This window comes from Mya arenaria, chromosome 4, assembly GCF_026914265.1.
Source record: "Mya arenaria isolate MELC-2E11 chromosome 4, ASM2691426v1".
Taxonomy (NCBI): Eukaryota; Metazoa; Mollusca; class Bivalvia; order Myida; family Myidae; genus Mya; species Mya arenaria.
The window spans coordinates 50,187,261-50,205,839 of record NC_069125.1 but is presented as its reverse complement, the minus strand read 5'-3'; the positions used below and the strand labels follow the sequence as shown (position 1 = coordinate 50,205,839).

The following is an 18,579-nucleotide window of genomic DNA, read 5'->3' as shown; positions in this document are numbered from 1 at the left end:
TTTAATAAGTGTATGAATATATTAACTTTTTCTTATCTGAAATTGATGACATTTACTGACATTTACTGATCATTGATTTCAAAAGAGATTAAAACACTTAACATTAGAAAATGTACCATTTAAATACAGTTTGTTTTTTATTTCGGAATAATTTAACACTATATTTTCGCAAGTTTTGACATTATCCCCATCACTGTTTCATGGCCATGACAAATCCTGGATTGCAGCTGGTTCAATCACAAACATTCCTTAAAGCTGCACTCTCACAGATTTACCATTATAACAACTTTTTTTATTTTTTGTCTTGGAAAGAGCAAATTTTTATGTGAATATGTGCAAACCAATGATAAAAGACTGCTGACAAAAAATCAGATCGTAGATTTTCATTTTTCGTTTCAATAAATATTAATGTTTTATGGCTTGAACAGTTACTAACGGTTTAGGAAAAATGCATAAAACATCATTTTGTGAACTTAAATATAAAAATCTGCGATCTAATTTTTTGTCAGCAGTCTTATACAACTGGTTTCCATGGATTTTCACACAGATTGGCTTGTTCCAAGGCAAAAAATAAAAAAAAAGTTGTCAAAACGTTCAATATGTGAGGGTGCAGCTTTAAACAAGACCAAGTCTGCCACCAACAGAAATTCCTTCATTAAAATTTTCAACCATTAAGAAAACAACAATAAAGTTTTCTTTTTGTCATTTAAACATTAAAAATACCTCAAGAGACTGATTCAATAGTCGGGGTTGTTTTTGTTATGATTTGAAGAAATTCTAATTAGAGAAATACCAGAGTTCAAATACTGAAGATAAAACTATATAGCACAATGTTCCATGTATGTAGTCATTAGTCAAGGCAAGGAGTTACACCACAATGAAATGTCTTTGTGTGCCTGAAGTAGTTCTTTAAAGAAGAACGATTTTTTCCATTTATGTAGCCTCTATTGACATGGCATTCTTCGGATGTTTACATATGCTCTAGATTATATTTGAAGACAATCATTTAGTTATCAATGATATTTTGCAGGACCTCTTTCTTGGTTGGATGGATTCAGAGATGACCGCAGAGAGCAGCAACACCAGTTTTAAATGGACATTATAAACAATGAATGATAAGCACAATATCAGAACTATCACCATGTGGTTTTCTTGCATGAAATCAACAGAAGAAATGCTTATAATTTTAGAATAATTGATAAAGCTAGAAATCATTCTGAAAGTTCAGAACAAATGTGCAAACATGACGGTTTCTATATTCAACAAAGATGGGTTTTTCATTGCTGGCTAACACTTGAAGTACAAGGACATTGACCTAATGTAATAGAAAAACAGTTATCAATCATTTCTCATTATAACATCACTGTATTCATCAAGCTATATACATCATCCAACAGGCAGCCATATTGTAATTTACTGAAATGACATCCCAATTAACATTTACCTTAAGGCTTCAAGCTTCTTTCATAACACAACTACAAGCAAGAAATGCATTAATTACAAAACACAACACACATTATGACACCATCCTCAATAATGATAGCACTTTTCAGGAGCTCGAATAAATCTAAGAAATCATTGCACCACAAGCTGAGAAACCAATTTTCTTTTCCCCAGAAAGCAAAGAACATATAATAATGTTTTCAATCAAATTCACTGTTCTGGTATTTTCGAGGGCATTAAAATGTCACTGAACCTTGATTGTCACGTTCTCTTCTCATATCCAAGAAAAGGACATATATTTTAAATGACACACAGACAGACTCTGTTAAATTACTTTGCACTTCATTGTAATCTAAATGATTTGCACTATGTCTTGGGATGTGATTCAGACACATAAAGAGCAGTAATAGTCTAGCTATCGATGTCTTCTATTCCCCCACTTTCTCTCCTTACTACCTGTTTAAGTCAACAAAACAGAGACTTCTTGTCTGCAAAATCAGGAATAAATGCCTAACAAAGATTTCCCTAAATCCTGGACATTTTGTGAACAATTCTATGAATAGTTGCAGTATTTGCAAAAAAATGTACACAAAGATCATGAAGTTTCATTTTGTTCAACCTGTCATCACTGGATTCATAAAAAGTGTTCTCAACTCAAAGAAAGAAACTATCAAGATCTAAAATCAGCAAGATTCATGCATCTGATACTTCATTTGCATACCTCCATGTGCCACATATGCCCTTTTTCTATCCCCATCCCCAAGAAAATATCAATTAAGGAACTAGATGGACAGCGATCAACCGCAACTGACAGTTGCAACCATGCAGATTTTAGATATTGAAGACACTTTTTATCCAATTCTAGATCCTGAAACAGACTGGCTACAATTACAACATGCATGGCGAGGACACCACAGCGGACACCACAACCCCTAGGTATAATGATTCTGTTTTAATTAGCAGCACAAACAGTGAATCTTCAGATTTGTTTGACAACATCAAAGCTCTTAGAAATGAAAATAAACATCCTCAATGCAAAGCTACCTTAATTTTAACAAAATAATTATTATACAAATTCTATGGAATTCGTAAAATTATTGATAAAAACTTTCAGATTGCTGAAACCAAACTGGGTGCCAACTTCATGCAACAACCTTTTCACTACAAGCTGGATACAAGAGATCACAACTGCCATGGTGGAGGACCTTCACAAGAGCTGAACTTCGCTTGAAACATCACAGGGACCAGGAAAATGACCAACTTGAGTGTTTGAGCTATGAACTGTCACTCCAGAAGCTGTGGTATTTGTTTTCGTCAGTAGCTGAAAGTAGCTTACTATACAATAAAATAAGAATCCATCCGGCAATCCCGTTGGCAGAGAGGTGAGCATAGATACTAGATTGCTAATGAATTATTCAAAATATCCTGACACAGCCATTTGCATTAACTATGCTCGAAGACTTTGACCTGAGAAACCAATTCTTGAACAGATAAAAGAAGCCATCACATTGACATTTCATACTATTTGAAAGTATAATATAATTTGTATCACTTCTACAACTTTTATGTATCAAACCAAGGATCACTTAAAATACATTGCATAATTTATGTTGTGTATGTAACTCTAAAACTTCCAAATCATACCAACAATGTTGTGAGCCTTTCTGAGAGTACTCCCTCTGTTCATCTGCACTTGGAAATATGAGGTAATGACGAAGAACGTGGATGTCATCCAGTAGGACAAAACATAATCCCATTGGGAAACAATTAATGTGCTTTAAAGAAATCTGCACTTGCCAGCAACTGTTTGGACAAGAAAGAAATAAAATCGTGCTATAGGAGCTTTCATTTTCTTGCTTCCTCTCAGGCTCTGGGACAGCTCTTTAATTAACAAATACAATTGAACAGTTACTAGAAATTGGAATACTAGTAGTTCTTTTTCTTCTCTGAGACAACTCCTTAATTTACAAAAACAGTTGAACTAGGAATGGACTCTCCTTATAGAACCTGCCAGTGAGAAAAATATGTAAAAAATTTGGATACTGAAGATAACCAAAATAGTGAAAAACGACCATATATGTCTTACTATAAGCTTGAAAACAGGAATTCCAGTTTGCATTGATTGTAACATAAAATTGATTGTAATAAAAAGTACAAAGTTTATTTCAATGTACTGTTAAACATGTTCAATGGTGACAGATGGACAAAAGGCTATAATTATAAGCATTTAGCAGAGTTCAACAGTTTCTTAAAAACATGTGCAGCAAAAACACTAGCTTGCTGAACCATCTTTAATAACTTGTGCATGCTGAGGTTATTAGGGCAGAAGCCTGGCATAGGCTTGGTTGATTCACAGTAGGTAGGGATTGACCCAATCCCTGAAAAAAACACCTTTGTATATTATTGATTCTCATAACCTCAGCAAACACTTCTAACAACTTTCATAATAAGATCAGTCATGGTTGTTTACTAAGTTACACAACTCAATGGTGACAGATGGACATACAGACATTTAAGCTTACTATTGACCTTAATTCACTTGCATAGGATAAAAGTGAACAAAACCTTTTAAGCACATCGGAAACAAATATTTTTTTTGGCGGAGACTGGTTGTGTCCCTGCTTGGATGTACAGGAAGCCAATGATAAAAGGTTCAATGATAGGGTTGTGGTCACCATCAAATAAATTTTACTAGCACAGTGCTAAACACAGTTTGGCCTAGAACAGCTCAGCAATCATTAAACCCCTTCCTACCACCATGTCCGCAATCAGATACACAATTCACATGTAATCTTGTCAGTCCCTTCCACTGAACAATGCCATTCCAGGCGCAAAACCCCATGCCAGGCATAATAAGACAGGTAAGTCATCAGATCAACCTGTCAGCCCCTTCAACCCAATAACACCTCTCTAGGCTCAAAACCTAGTGAATGGCAAGACACAATTAGACAGTTAAGTCATCAGATCAGTCTGTCAGCCCTTTAAACCCAAAAAAATGACGATCTATGCTCAGACCCCATTAAATCTTTAGTAAACATAACCAGCACAAGACTGATGGCCAAACATTGAAAAAACCTGCACCGTACAGCCAAGGGTACGCCTTGAGATCACCTGCACCAAACAGTCAATCTGCGATTTACCAGCATGTCAAACCCACTAGAATTTCACATCATCAGCATGTCAAACTCAAGAGAATGTCACTTTACCAGCATGTCATAGTCATCAGTATGTCAAAGTCACCACCATGTCAAACTCACTGGAATGTCCCACCACCAGCATGTCAAAAACACCAGTATTTCAAACTCATCAGCATGGTCAGTTTCATCAGAATGTGTGATTCAACAGCATGGTCTTACCCACCAGCATGTCAAACTCAACACCAAGGCAAACTCACCAGTGTGTCAAATTTACCAGTGCATGTCACACTCACCAGTGCATGTCAAACTCACTAGCATTTCAAACTCACCAGTATGTCAAATTCACAAGCATGTCAATTTCACCAGCATGTAAATATCACCAGTATGTCAAAATCACTGCCATGTTAAAGTAGCTGGCATGTCAAACACACCAGTATATCAAACTCAACAGCATGTTTAACTTGCCAAAGTCAAACTCCCCAGCATGGCAAGCTCCCTAGCATGGCGAACTCACCAGTGTATCAAACTCACCAGGGTGGAATGGTGTCTGTGGAGGGTTTTAAGTTTGTCATCAGTGATCCCACAGTTTGCGAGGTGACCCTGAGAGACACTGAGGATGATGTCATATATCGCAAGCTGTTTGCTCTCCAGTGAAGTCTGGTCCAAACATGGGTCCGTTGAACTCACTTGCGCCTCCTCCATGCTCTTTGAACGCTTAGGAACTCTTCCAAACCGCACCGCTGAAAACAAGAATTACATGGTTTATCCATGTGTAACTAATTTTTCTAAAATTAAAATGAAATTGTTTTTTATCGTTTTACTATGCTCATGATATGCAAATTTATGTAGGTAATGTTGCTACTGATAAATTAGTTGAATTCAAGCCAGATACTAGTCATTTACCATACTGCATACCAATAATTTTATAATGTTAAGAAATGTTTTCGAATTATTTTCATTGTGTGAAATGAGACTTCATATGTATTAAAGAAAGTACAGTTTTGCTGCACAGAAAACATTTATCTGTCCTCTTAAGCAGAAATATGAAACTATATTATAGAATTAATTTAGAGCAGAAATACTTTATCTCTACAACTGAACTGTATTCACATTTATCAAACTGGCACTTAATTTTGTCAGGCCTAAACTATGTACACCTCACTCTTTGGTGACTCTCAACAAACATTATTTATCGCCCATACTGTAAATGTCCTATACAACGCACCGGGTGCATGTTGTTTTTTTGAGAAACCTGGGCGAACTTTTAAAATCTGTTAAATTCACTGATCAGTCATGAATAGAGTCAAAATTAGAAATACCACTTGTCACAATAACCCATCACCTAGACAGTAGGCAGAGTTGAAAGCTTGGGAATGACCAATCAGCAATAAGTATCCACTGCATCATAGTAGTTTACACAGCCTGGTGTGTATATCAATCAAAATGGTCCACTGATCAAGTGGGTTCAATATATCAATACACAACTTTCCGCAAGAATGAGAAATGTTTGATTCTTGTAACAGGTAGAAAATGTTGCGAAGTTCCAGACAAAAAGCATAAGCTTTATTTAATAATCAAGATGTTTTAACTTTTCATTTCTTTTAAATATAAATTAGGGATGGCAACGAGTAGTAAAATTGGTACTCGAGTACTCGGACAATCTTTCGATCGAGTACTCGGGTACTCGATTACTCGGAAAAAAATAAAAATTGTTTTCGGGAAAGACAAGATCGTGTATACATGTATCGTTCATGGCGTATATTGTGCGTTGGTCGTATTATTGGTAATTTTCATCTTTAAATTAGACTTTCATTATGTACTTAAACAGAAAATTAAATAAAAGGAAAACAAAGGTTGTTTCATGCTTTTAATTTTGTCTTTTTCATTTCATTTTAATGATTTTATATATAATAAAGTATGCACTGCAAAAAAGCTACAATATAGCTGGAAAGTTAAACCCGGATTTAATTCGAGCGTCTGGATAATCGAGATTTATAATGAACATCAATCAGAATTACAATGAACGAAAATTAATACCATACAAAAAAATAATGAAAGAAATATTTTGTACTGTATTATTGTTTTTTACCTCATTAATATTCATATTTCTTGATTTGAGATATCAACCAATCATTTGTGGTAATCATTGCAAAAATAGTAAAAATACGCCCATTAAAAAATCAATGCTCGTAACGGTCGCTACTTGTTCGCTTGTTAGCGTCCATTGTTTGGTAAAAGGTCTCTTATTGGTAAACAATAGAATTGTGTAGGTGAATGTATCGCTATCAAAACTTCGTTAATTGACATCAGTGCTAATTAGAAATAGGGGCCCTTTGTTAACAGTTTGCAACTCTCAACTAATTTATTAGGGTCAACTGTGTACACAGCGGGGATTAGAGTGACCGTAAATTGTCCTCTTGGCAACTAACCAGATCTGATACTTCGTCTGTAAATCGTGTATTTGGTGAATTTTTATAGATTTTTAAAAAATATTCCAAGTACCGTAAATGACTGGGTATAAGACGATAGGGGGTATTAGACGCAGGGGAAAAAATCTGTGAAAAGTCCAAGAAAAAAACTTTTAATCTATGTTTTTGGTTAAAAGACGCATAGAAAAGATGTCAAATTGTCTGGCATTTTCGGCCACCATGTTTGTTGACAGTGTCAAAAAAAAATTTTTTCGTGAAAATGGCGACGGTTATCTATAAAACCATACAATGATAAACTGTCGAGAATGAAAAGTTAAGTTATGCAAAAACCTTATATTGTACGGGTTTGTTCTCAAAATGTCAACACCTACAGAAAATAATAAAGAATGTGACAAAGTGCGAAAAAACAAGACCATTATCGCAACAGTTTGTAGTATTGGTATGTTAAACAGGTTAAAGGCAGTCGAGTTTTTTACACCTTCTCGTACAACTGACAAAAAATATTTTGACAGTGCCCAACTTTGCTTTTTAATATGCAAGTTTAATTATTGTTCAATTCAATTTATTATTCAAAATAATATTGAATAACTTTAATCGAAAAACATTTTTGTTTAAATTATAATTAACGTCTTACGATTTACCGTATCCCTATCTTTAACTGCCATTTTAACTCGTATATACTCGATCAATATGACGCGAGTAACATCCCTTTCTACATAAATCTAAAAACAAACTCTCGGCTTGAAATCGACCTAAGAAAAAAAATTCAAAAATTGTTACTGGGTATTATACGCAGGCATTTTTTTGCATCGAAGTCTGAGGGAAAAAAGGGCGTCTATTACCCAGTCATTTACGGTACTCGAGTAGTACTCGGACAATCGATCGAGTACTTGGGTACTCGTCGCCATCCCTAAAATAAATCTTGACTTGAAAACATTCCATATATATATACTAACACATAAAACCAATACATCTATTTTAATAGATGTTGTCGCCATATACACTGTCTGAAAACGCATCACATGATTCTTTATTATGTCACTTTTATCGTTTGCACCTGTCATTGTTTTATAGGGTACTGCCCTATAGGTTAACATAAAGGCATGATGTCAGCCTCCTGGGCAGGTGCTCTATAATGGTGCAGATGGAATCCTTTACATTAGATTAAATTGTATTTTTTTTCAGTTTAAATTAGAGTTAATGTAAAATTGTATTTTTTTTTTCAGTTTAAATTAGAGTTAATGTAAGCATTATTTATTGCACATAAGTGGAAAATAGACCCGCAAAATGACCTCCAGTGTGTCTATTAGGGCATACGCATTTAATAGGATATTTACGGTATATAAAAAGCTTTTTTCTTTCTTATTCAACTTTATGAGAATACATTTATCAGTCTAGATATGATATCAGGGCAGAGAATGTGCAGAACTGAGATCAATGCCCACTGAATAAACTAACATTAAAAAATGTCGAACAATTTTGTCTTAAATGATACTATCATGGGCTATATCATATGAATGAATTGGTAAAAATCCAAATCTAAGAAGGATGGGAGAAATAAAACAACAAAGACTCTATTTTTAAGTGAAGTGACAAGGGAATGTCATATCAAAAATGGCAATTGGGTTGAATAATATGATCTATATATAGAATATCAGAATATATATATATTGTTGTTAGGGGGTTTCCAGCTATTTTGAGAAGAGGATGGTACTCAAATTTGGGCATTTCTAAGCAAACTTACTTGATATAAAATCCCTACAATTTTGTAAAAGACAATTGAGTTTGTGTTTGTACTGTTAAAATATCAGTCAAGACAACATGCACATTCCCACTTGATTATTTTATTTCTTTATAATGAGCTTACAGCAGAAATTTTTTACTCTGTTTGAGTACAGCATTAAAAGATTTAATGATCTCAACCTGTGGTTATATTCAGCAGATGCCCTACATAAAAGACACTGTAAAAACCCTAAAGAGCTGAATAGGCAAATATCAGCTACTCCGATGAACCAGTACATGGAAGTAAAGAAACAGTGTTTGACTATCCAAAAGATAATTATAACATCATAAAAGATGTTCAGTAATAACATTCATTAAGTCAAAATTGCTCCTAGAGCAAAACATTAACTTCATTTCACGTGAAAGGTCAATAACCCTGCCTAACCTTAAGGTTATCATAGTCTACTTATTTTATTAATCAATGAAGATTTTCTTCCAGTTTATTGCTAAAACATAGCCGCAAATATACACAAATTCATTCTATGTCAGTTTGTACTTTAGTAAATTGTCCATTTACTGGAGCAGTTTTAGAACTAGGAGTTTCAACAGTGCAGCGGGGAATTTCATTGAGAATCCTAGTACAGTTTTAAACATGGCAGGGGCATTCAATAGTGAACCCTAGCCTAGGCCAGATTTTAAACATGGCAGGAAGCATTTCATTGAGAATCCTAGCATAGGCCAGATTTTAAACATTGCAGAGAGCATTTCAATGAGAATCCTAGCCTAGGTCAGATTTTTAAACATGGCGGGGAGCATTTCTCAACCAGGGGATAGGGGATATTTCATTGAGTATCCTAGCCTAGACCAGATTGTCAACGTTGCAGGTGATATTTTATTTCAAATCCTAACCTAGGCCAAATTTTAAACATTGCAGAGTGACATTCCACTGAAAAATCCTAGCTTAGGCCAGATTTAAATATTTGCAAGGGATATTTCATTGGGAATCCTAGCCTAGGACTGATTTTCAACATTGCAGGAAACCTTTCATTGAGAAACCTAGCCTGGGCCAGGTATTCAACATTGCAGGCTGGATATCATTGAGATGTCAAGCCTAGGCCAGATATTCAACATTGCAGGCTAGATATCATTGAGATGCCAAGTCTAGGCCAGATATTTAACATTGCAGGCTAGATATCATTGAGATGCCAAGCCTAGGCCAGATATTCAACATTGCAGGCTGGATATCATTGAGATGCCAAGCCTAGGCCAGATATTCAACATTGCAGGCTAGATATCATTGAGATGCCAAGCCTAGGCCAGGTATTCAACATTGCAGGCTAGATATCATTGAGATGCCAAGCCTAGGCCAGATATTCAACATTGCAGGCTGGATATCATTGAGATGCCAAGCCTAGGCCAGGTATTCAACATTGCAGGCTGGATATCATTGAGATGCCAAGCCTAGGCCAGGTATTCAACATTGCAGGCTAGATATCATTGAGATGCCAAGCCTAGGCCAGATATTCAACATTTCAGGCTGGATATCATTGAGATGCCAAGCCTAGGCCAGATATTCAACATTGCAAGCTGGAATATCATTGAGATGCAGATCCTAGGCCAGATATTCCACATTGCAGGAAACATATCATTGAGATGCTGAGCCTAGGGCAGATATTCAACACTGCATGGGGCATATCATTGAGATGCAGAGCCTATGCCAGATATTCAACATTGCAGGAAACATATCATTGAGATGCAGAGCCTATGCCAGATATTCAACATTGCAGGAAACATATCATTGAGATGCAGAGCCTATGCCAGATATTCAACATTGCAGGAGACATATCATTGAGATGCAGAGCCTATGCCAGATATTCAACACTGCATCGGGCATATCATTGAGATGCAGAGCCTATGCCAGATATTCAACATTGCAGGAGACATATCATTGAGATGCAGAGCCTATGCCAGATATTCAACATTGCAGGAAACATATCATTGAAATGCAGAGCCTATGCCAGATATTCCACTTTGCAGGAAACATATCATTGAGATGCAGAGCCTATGCCAGATATTCAACATTGCAGGAAACATATCATTGAGATGCAGAGCCTATGCCAGATATTCAACATTGCAGGAGACATATCATTGAGATGCTGAGCCTATGCCAGATATTCAACATTGCAGGAAACATATCATTGAGATGCTTAGCCTATGCCAGATATTCAACACTGCATGGGGCATATCATTGAGATGCAGAGCCTATGCCAGATATTCAACATTGCAGGAGACATATCATTGAGATGCAGAGCCTATGCCAGATATTCAACACTGCATGAGGCATATCATTGAGATGCAGAGCCTTTGCCAGATATTCAACATTGCACAGGGCATATCATTGAGATGCTGAGCCTATGCCAGATATTCCACATTGCAGGAGACATATCATTGAGATGCAGAGCCTATGCCAGATATTCAACATTGCAGGAAACATAACATTGAGATGCAGAGCCTATGCCAGATATTCAACATTGCAGGAAACATATCATTGAGATGCAGAGCCTATGCCAGATATTCAACACTGCATGAGACATATCATTGAGATGCAGAGCCTATGCCAGATATTCAACATTGCAGGAAACATATCATTGAGATGCAGAGCCTATGCCAGATATTCAACATTGCAGGAAACATATCATTGAGATGCAGAGCCTATGCCAGATATTCAACATTGCAGGACACATATCATTGAGATGCAGAGCCTATTCCAGATATTCCACATTGCAGGAGACATATCATTGAGATGCTGAGCCTATGCCAGATATTCAACATTGCAGGAGACATATCATTGAGATGCAGAGCCTATGCCAGATATTCAACATTGCAGGAGACATATCATTGAGATGCTGAGCCTATGCCAGATATTCAACATTGCAGGAGACATATCATTGAGATGCAGAGCCTATGCCAGATATTCCACATTGCATGAGGCATATCATTGAGATGCAGAGCCTTTGCCAGATATTCAACATTGCACAGGGCATATCATTGAGATGCTGAGCCTATGCCAGATATTCCACATTGCAGGAGACATATCATTGAGATGCAGAGCCTATGCCAGATATTCCACATTGCATGAGGCAAATCATTGAAATGCAGAGCCTATGCAAGATATTCCACATTGCAGGAGACATATCATTGAGATGCTGAGCCTAGGGCAGATATTCCACATTGCAAGAGACAAATCATTGAGATGCTTAGCCTATGCCAGGTATTCCACATTGCACAGGGCATATCATTGAGATGCTGAGCCTATGCCAGATATTCAACATTGCAGGAGACAAATCATTGAGATGCAGAGCCTATGCCAGGTATTCCACATTGCAGGAGACATATCATTGAGATGCAGAGCCTATGCCAGATATTCAACATTGCATGGGGCATATCATTGAGATGCAGAGCCTATGCCAGATATTCATCATTGCAGGAGACATATCATTGAGATGCAGAGCCTATGCCAGATATTCCACATTGCAGGAGACATATCATTGAGATGCTTAGCCTATGCCAGATATTCAACTTTGCAGGAGACATATCATTGAGATGCTTAGCCTATGCCAGATATTCAACATTGCATGGGGCATATCAATGAGATGCAGAGCCTATGCCAGATATTCAATTTTGCAGGAGACATATCATTGAGATGCGTAGCCTATGCCAGATATTCAACATTGCATGGGGCATATCATTGAGATGCAGAGCCTATGCCAGATATTCATCATTGCAGGAGACATATCATTGAGATGCTTAGCCTATGCCAGATACTCCACATTGCAGGAGACATATCATTGAGATGCTTAGCCTATGCCAGATATTCAACATTGCAGGAGACATATCACTGAGAAGCTTAGCCTATGCCAGATATTCCACATTGCAGGAGACATATCATTGAGATGCTTAGCCTATGTCAGGTATTCAACATTGCAGGAGACATATCATTGAGATGCTTAGCCTATGCCAGATACTCCACATTGCAGGAGACATATCATTGAGATGCTTAGCCTATGCCAGATATTCCACATTGCAGGAGACATATCATTGAGATGCAGAGCATATGGCAGGTATTCAACATTGCATGAGACATATCATTGAGATTCAGAGCCTATGCCAGATATTTCACATTGCACGGGGCAAATCATTGAGATGCAGAGCCTATGCCAGATATTCAACATTGCATGAGACATATCATTGAGATGCAGAGCCTATGCCAGATATTCAACATTGCACAGGGCAAATCATTGAGATGCAGAGCCTATGCCAGATATTCAACATTGCATGGGGCATATCATTGAGATGCAGAGCCTATGCCAGATATTCATCATTGCAGGAGACATATCATTGAGATGCTGAGCCTATGCCAGATATTCAACTTTGCAGGAGACATATCATTGAGATGCTTAGCCTATGCCAGATATTCAACTTTGCAGGAGACATATCATTGAGATGCTTAGCCTATGCCAGATATTCAACATTACATGGGGCATATCATTGAGATGCAGAGCCTATGCCAGATATTCATCATTGCAGGAGATATCATTGAGATGCTTAGCCTATGCCAGATATTCAACTTTGCAGGAGACATATCATTGAGATGCTTAGCCTATGCCAGATATTCAACTTTGCAGGAGACATATCATTGAGATGCTTAGCCTATGCCAGGTATTCAACATTGCAGGAGACATATCATTGAGATTCAGAGCCTATGCCAGATACTCCACATTGCAGGAGACATATCATTGAGATGCTTAGCCTATGCCAGATATTCCACATTGCAGGAGACATATCATTGAGATTCAGAGCCTATGCCAGATTTCCAACATTACAGGGGGCATTATCATTTAGATTCCAAGCCTAGGTCAGATATTCAACATTGCAGGGGCATATCATCAAGATTCATAGCCTGGAGGCCAAATTTTCAAAAGTAGTTTTACACTGCAGAAAATCATTGCATTTCCTACGTATGAAATCAGGCCAAGGATTCTTGTTGAACGGCCCCCAGTAACACCGTTGAAAATCTCTCCTACAAAATCAGTCCTAGGATTTTAGATATAAGGACCTCCAGTACATCGGTTGAAAATCTCTCTTACGCATAAAATTGCTCCTAGGATGCTCGAACGAATGGCCACTACAACGAAAGTACCACTGTTGAAAATTGCTCCTAGGCATAAAACTACTCATAGGTTTTTTTTTTAATACAACAGCCCCCAGATACAGATTTGCTTGACCTGAATCTCAGACAAGGAAAAGTGGTCTTATTTGAAATACAGAAAATCCTACAGTTGGCAAATATTCTCAAAGAATAACTTTTACAGTTAAAAAAAAACAGGTTTCTATAAATGTGAAACAAGCATAAGAGAAAAAGTGCACCAAATTAAGAAATCCAAATTAGTCCCTGGACCAAGTAAATTGCTTTTTTCCCTCAGATGAAATCAATAGAACATTTTCATTTCAGGGAGGAAACCAGGGAAATCTCCTCGGAAATTGAATAACATACTATATCTCCATAATAATTATCGAGGTCCATTATCACACAAGAGAAGCAAATCCAGAAGATTGAACTAAAATTATTTATGAAATATTCTGGGCTTTTTGTCATATTTTTTCTACATTGCTGACCGACAATATTCCCAAGGCTGATCAGCCTAATAAATCCACAAATCACAAAAAATGGAAACAAGTTACAGACATAAGAAATAAATCACTGCATATCTTCTTCTTTTAATGGTGTAATGTTTTGTGGCCTAAAAGGGAACTAGACATAATATATATTTATAGGATCTGTCAAAAATCCTCATATAATGCACAACTTCATTGTAAGAGATCAGGAAATGTATAAGTGAGTGTGCCTTCGGCAAGCTTACTAGCATATTTCCTGGACATATATTGTAAGCAATAATGTCATTGGCATCTATTCTAACATATAATTATAGTAAGACCATGTCATGGGCAACTGTAGGGACATATATATAAGTAAGACCATGTCATGGACGTCTGTATGGGCATATATAGTAAGACCATGTCATGGGCGTCTGTAGGGGCGTAAATAGTAAGACCATGTCATGGACATCTGTGTGGGCATATATAGTAAGACCATATCATGGGCGTCTGTAGGGGCGTATATAGTAAGACAATGTCATGGGCGTCTGTAGGGGTGTATATAGTAAGACCATGTGATGGGTGTCTGTAGGGGCGTATATAGTAAGACCATGTCATGGGCGTCTGTAGGGACATATATATAAGTAAGACCATGTCATGGATGTCTGTATGGGCATATATAGTAAGACCACGTCATGGACATCTGTATGGGCATATATAGTAAGACCATGTCATGGGCGTCTGTAGGGGCGTAAATAGTAAGACCATGTCATGGACATCTGTGTGGGCATATATAGTAAGACCATGTCATGGGCGTCTGTAAGGGTGTATAAAGTAAGACCATGTCATGCGCATTTGTAAGGGTATATATAGTTAGACCATGTCATGGGCGTCTGTAGGGACATATATATTAGTTTGACCATGTCATGGGCGTCTGTATGGGCGTATATATTAAGACCATGTCATGGGTGTCTGTTAGGGTGTATAAAGTAAGACCATGTCATGGGCGTCTGTAGGGGCGTATATAGTAAGACAATGTCATGGGCGTCTGTAGGGGCGTATATAGTAAGACCATGTCATGGGCGTCTGTAGGGACATATATATAGTAAGACTATGTCATGGGCCTCTGTAGAAACATATATAGTAAGACCACGTCATGGGCGTCTGTAGGGGCGTATATAGTAAGACAATGTCATGGGCGTCTGTAGGGGCGTATATAGTAAGACCATGTCATGGGCGTCTGTAGGGGTGTATATAGTAAGACCATGTGATGGGTGTCTGTAGGGGCGTATATAGTAAGACCATGTCATGGGTGTCTGTAGGGTGTATATAGTAAGACCATGTCATGGGCGTCTTTAGGGGTGTATTTAGTAAGACCATGTCATGGGCGTCTGTAGGGGCATATATAGTAAGACAATGTCATGGGCGTCTGTAGGGGCGTATATAGTAAGACCATGTCATGGGCGTCTGTAGAAACATATATAGTAAGACCATGTCATGGGCGTCTGTAGGGGCGTATATAGTAAGACAATGTTATGGGCGTCTGTAGGGGCGTATATAGTAAGACCATGTCATGGGTGTCTGTAGGGGCGTATATAGTAAGACCATGTCATGGGCGACTGTAGGGGTGTATTTAGTAAGACCATGTCATGGGCGTCTGTAGGGGCGTATATAGTAAGACAATGTCATGGGCCTCTGTAGGGGCGTATATAGTAAGACCATGTCATGGGCGTCTGTAGGGGCATATATAGTAAGACAATGTCATGGGCATCTGTAGGGTCATGTAAAGTAATACCATGTTGTAGGCATCTGTATGGGCGTATTTAGTAAGACCATGTCATGGGCGTCTGAAGGGTCGTATGTAGAAAGACCATGTCATGGGTGTCTGTAGGGTCGCATATAGTAAGACCATGTCATGGGCATCTGCAGGGGCGTATATAGTAAGACTATGTCATGGACGTCTGACATGTTTTTCTGACCTATTTGAGTAGTTCAGTGTCCTTTTGCTGTTTCTTGGTTATGCAACATGCAACATCAGCTGTTTTACAAGTTTTTAACAGATCTTTCAATGTTGCATACAGGGTTCGAATTTAACTTTCAGGAGCACTCGCAAAATTTTGCGAGTGCATGTTGAGGCAACTCGCAGAATGAGAAATCAACTTGCAATTTTATTATTTGCTTTATTCCCTTATAATATTGTCTAATTAAAGTAGAAATTTACACCTAAGACATATTATGAATATTAAAAAGTATCAATCTTGAGTGACTCAACTACTAGAACTTGTTGATGGCTTATTCTATTTGGGGGATACGGAAAGACTCATCTGATGCTGGCAGCTTTTTGATAACAAAGCTGTCCAATAATTTGACATTGTTCACTTTGTATATTTACCCTCGCCATCAGGTAATTTAATACCCATTCAACAAGCACGCTACAGATTTCATTAAGTCTGTAAGTATTAAAATCAATAACAATATAAATTTGAAATAAAAAAGGCAACAGTTAATGTAGCTTGGATACTTTGGACCATGAAATATATCAATCGACGAAGTCTATTCATTTTGACAATTGGGCGAAAATATATTCAAAGGAGAGTGCGCGAAAGCGCTAAATTTAGCCAATGATTGAGCTAGGTGATTATGTCATTCCTATTCACTTTGTATAATGCAAGCCTCGGAGCATCCCGGAAAGATTCGAGATAAAACTCGGCCTTTTCCGTATTTGTTCTATTTTTGGAAACTTACTAGAGCGTGACTCCGTACTGTCTTCTTTATACTGGTAGTGTAAACATGCTACTTATAGACTGTTTACACTCGACTACGTAGGGGAGTTGAGTTCATGTTTATTCTACTTTCCTTTTAACATTTTGTGGTCTAGAAAAAGCCACTTGCAGAATTTTGCGAGCTTGAATAAAAGTCACTCGCAATTTGTAAATGTTGCTCACATTTTGCGAGTATGCGAGTCTAAATTCGAACCCTGGCATAAGCATGGTATGTGAAAAAGTCATCGGTTTTTAATATTATTTGCCCAATAAAAACCTAAATGCAATAAACAGTCTTTATCTGAATCCTAAAACTGTCTACACATATTAAATTGAAATATATACAAAGATATTTCGATTTTAAAGCTATTAGTGAACAAACATAAGCTATAAAGGATACTTAAATCAAATGTAGCAAGACTCAGCACAATGACTTCTTTGTTGCCCACTGACAATTATAATTCAATTTTTATGAAACCACACAGCAATATTTCCATTCGGAACTCCTCGGCCATTTTTTCAAAAACAACCTCGGATGTATATGGACGGTTTACATACTTAAAAAGTGGTACGTTTAAGTCCGCTGCAAATAGATCGCGTAGTAATCTTATTTAGTAGTTAAAATTTATGACTTAATTCTTGGGAATCGTAATTATGTTTGCAATAATACACTTCACTGGCAATCAATTTAAACTGAGAGCAATGAATACAACTCTTAAACACTACATTTAATTAATGCTTTTATTCAAAAAAATACGGACTACTTCAACAGATGTACCGGCATACATCCGAGGTTGTTTTTGAAAAAATGGCCGAGGAGCTCCGAATGCAATATTTCATGCGCACCCAATTACACACATAAAATCTAAAGAGGAAATATATTACACACTGTGGGCATGGTTGCATGAGTAATGATATCTGCTGCCCTACTGACATACTGAACCAGATATCCGCCTGTCAATCAAGACTAAAATAGCTGGGTTCAAATGCGGCCACATACTGGTGGAATATTTCCAATTATTGGTATAAGGTAGACACTTTCAGCACAGACAAATCATTTTGTGGGTTCAGATATGCATTTTATTAAATTGTAAGGCAATAGTTAAGTGCTTCACCTTAAAACTTTCTTGCACTAAGTGACTTGAAAGATCAGACAAAGAATCTTATCAAACATATGACGCAGATGTGTTTTAACATAAATTATCATACTATGTCTTTATTGCCTCTCATTACACCCTCTTGTATAACAGAATTTCACCCCAATAAAAGCAAGAAATTTCCCAAAATACATTATAATTAATAAAGCAATTTATAACCGGTAAATGTTAATTATATTACATAAAAGAGGAAGAAGGATCAAGATGGTGATTGCTCCAGGACAAAAATATCTTAATCTAAACTGCTACAAGTCATACCTCAGTCAAATTATGG

General features: G+C 37.2%; 1 protein-coding gene across 2 annotated transcripts in view; it reads right to left on the bottom strand.

The window, feature by feature from the left end:
* The window catches only part of LOC128231445 (ecdysone-induced protein 78C-like), a 59,123-nt gene that overhangs the window by 19,846 nt on the left and 20,698 nt on the right, over positions 1 to 18,579 (bottom strand). For both annotated transcript variants that reach the window (XM_052944276.1, XM_052944277.1), the window contains exon 4: positions 5,112 to 5,320. In XM_052944276.1, coding sequence (XP_052800236.1) covers positions 5,112 to 5,320 — 209 coding nt within the window. The remainder of the gene's footprint in view (positions 1 to 5,111; positions 5,321 to 18,579) is intronic.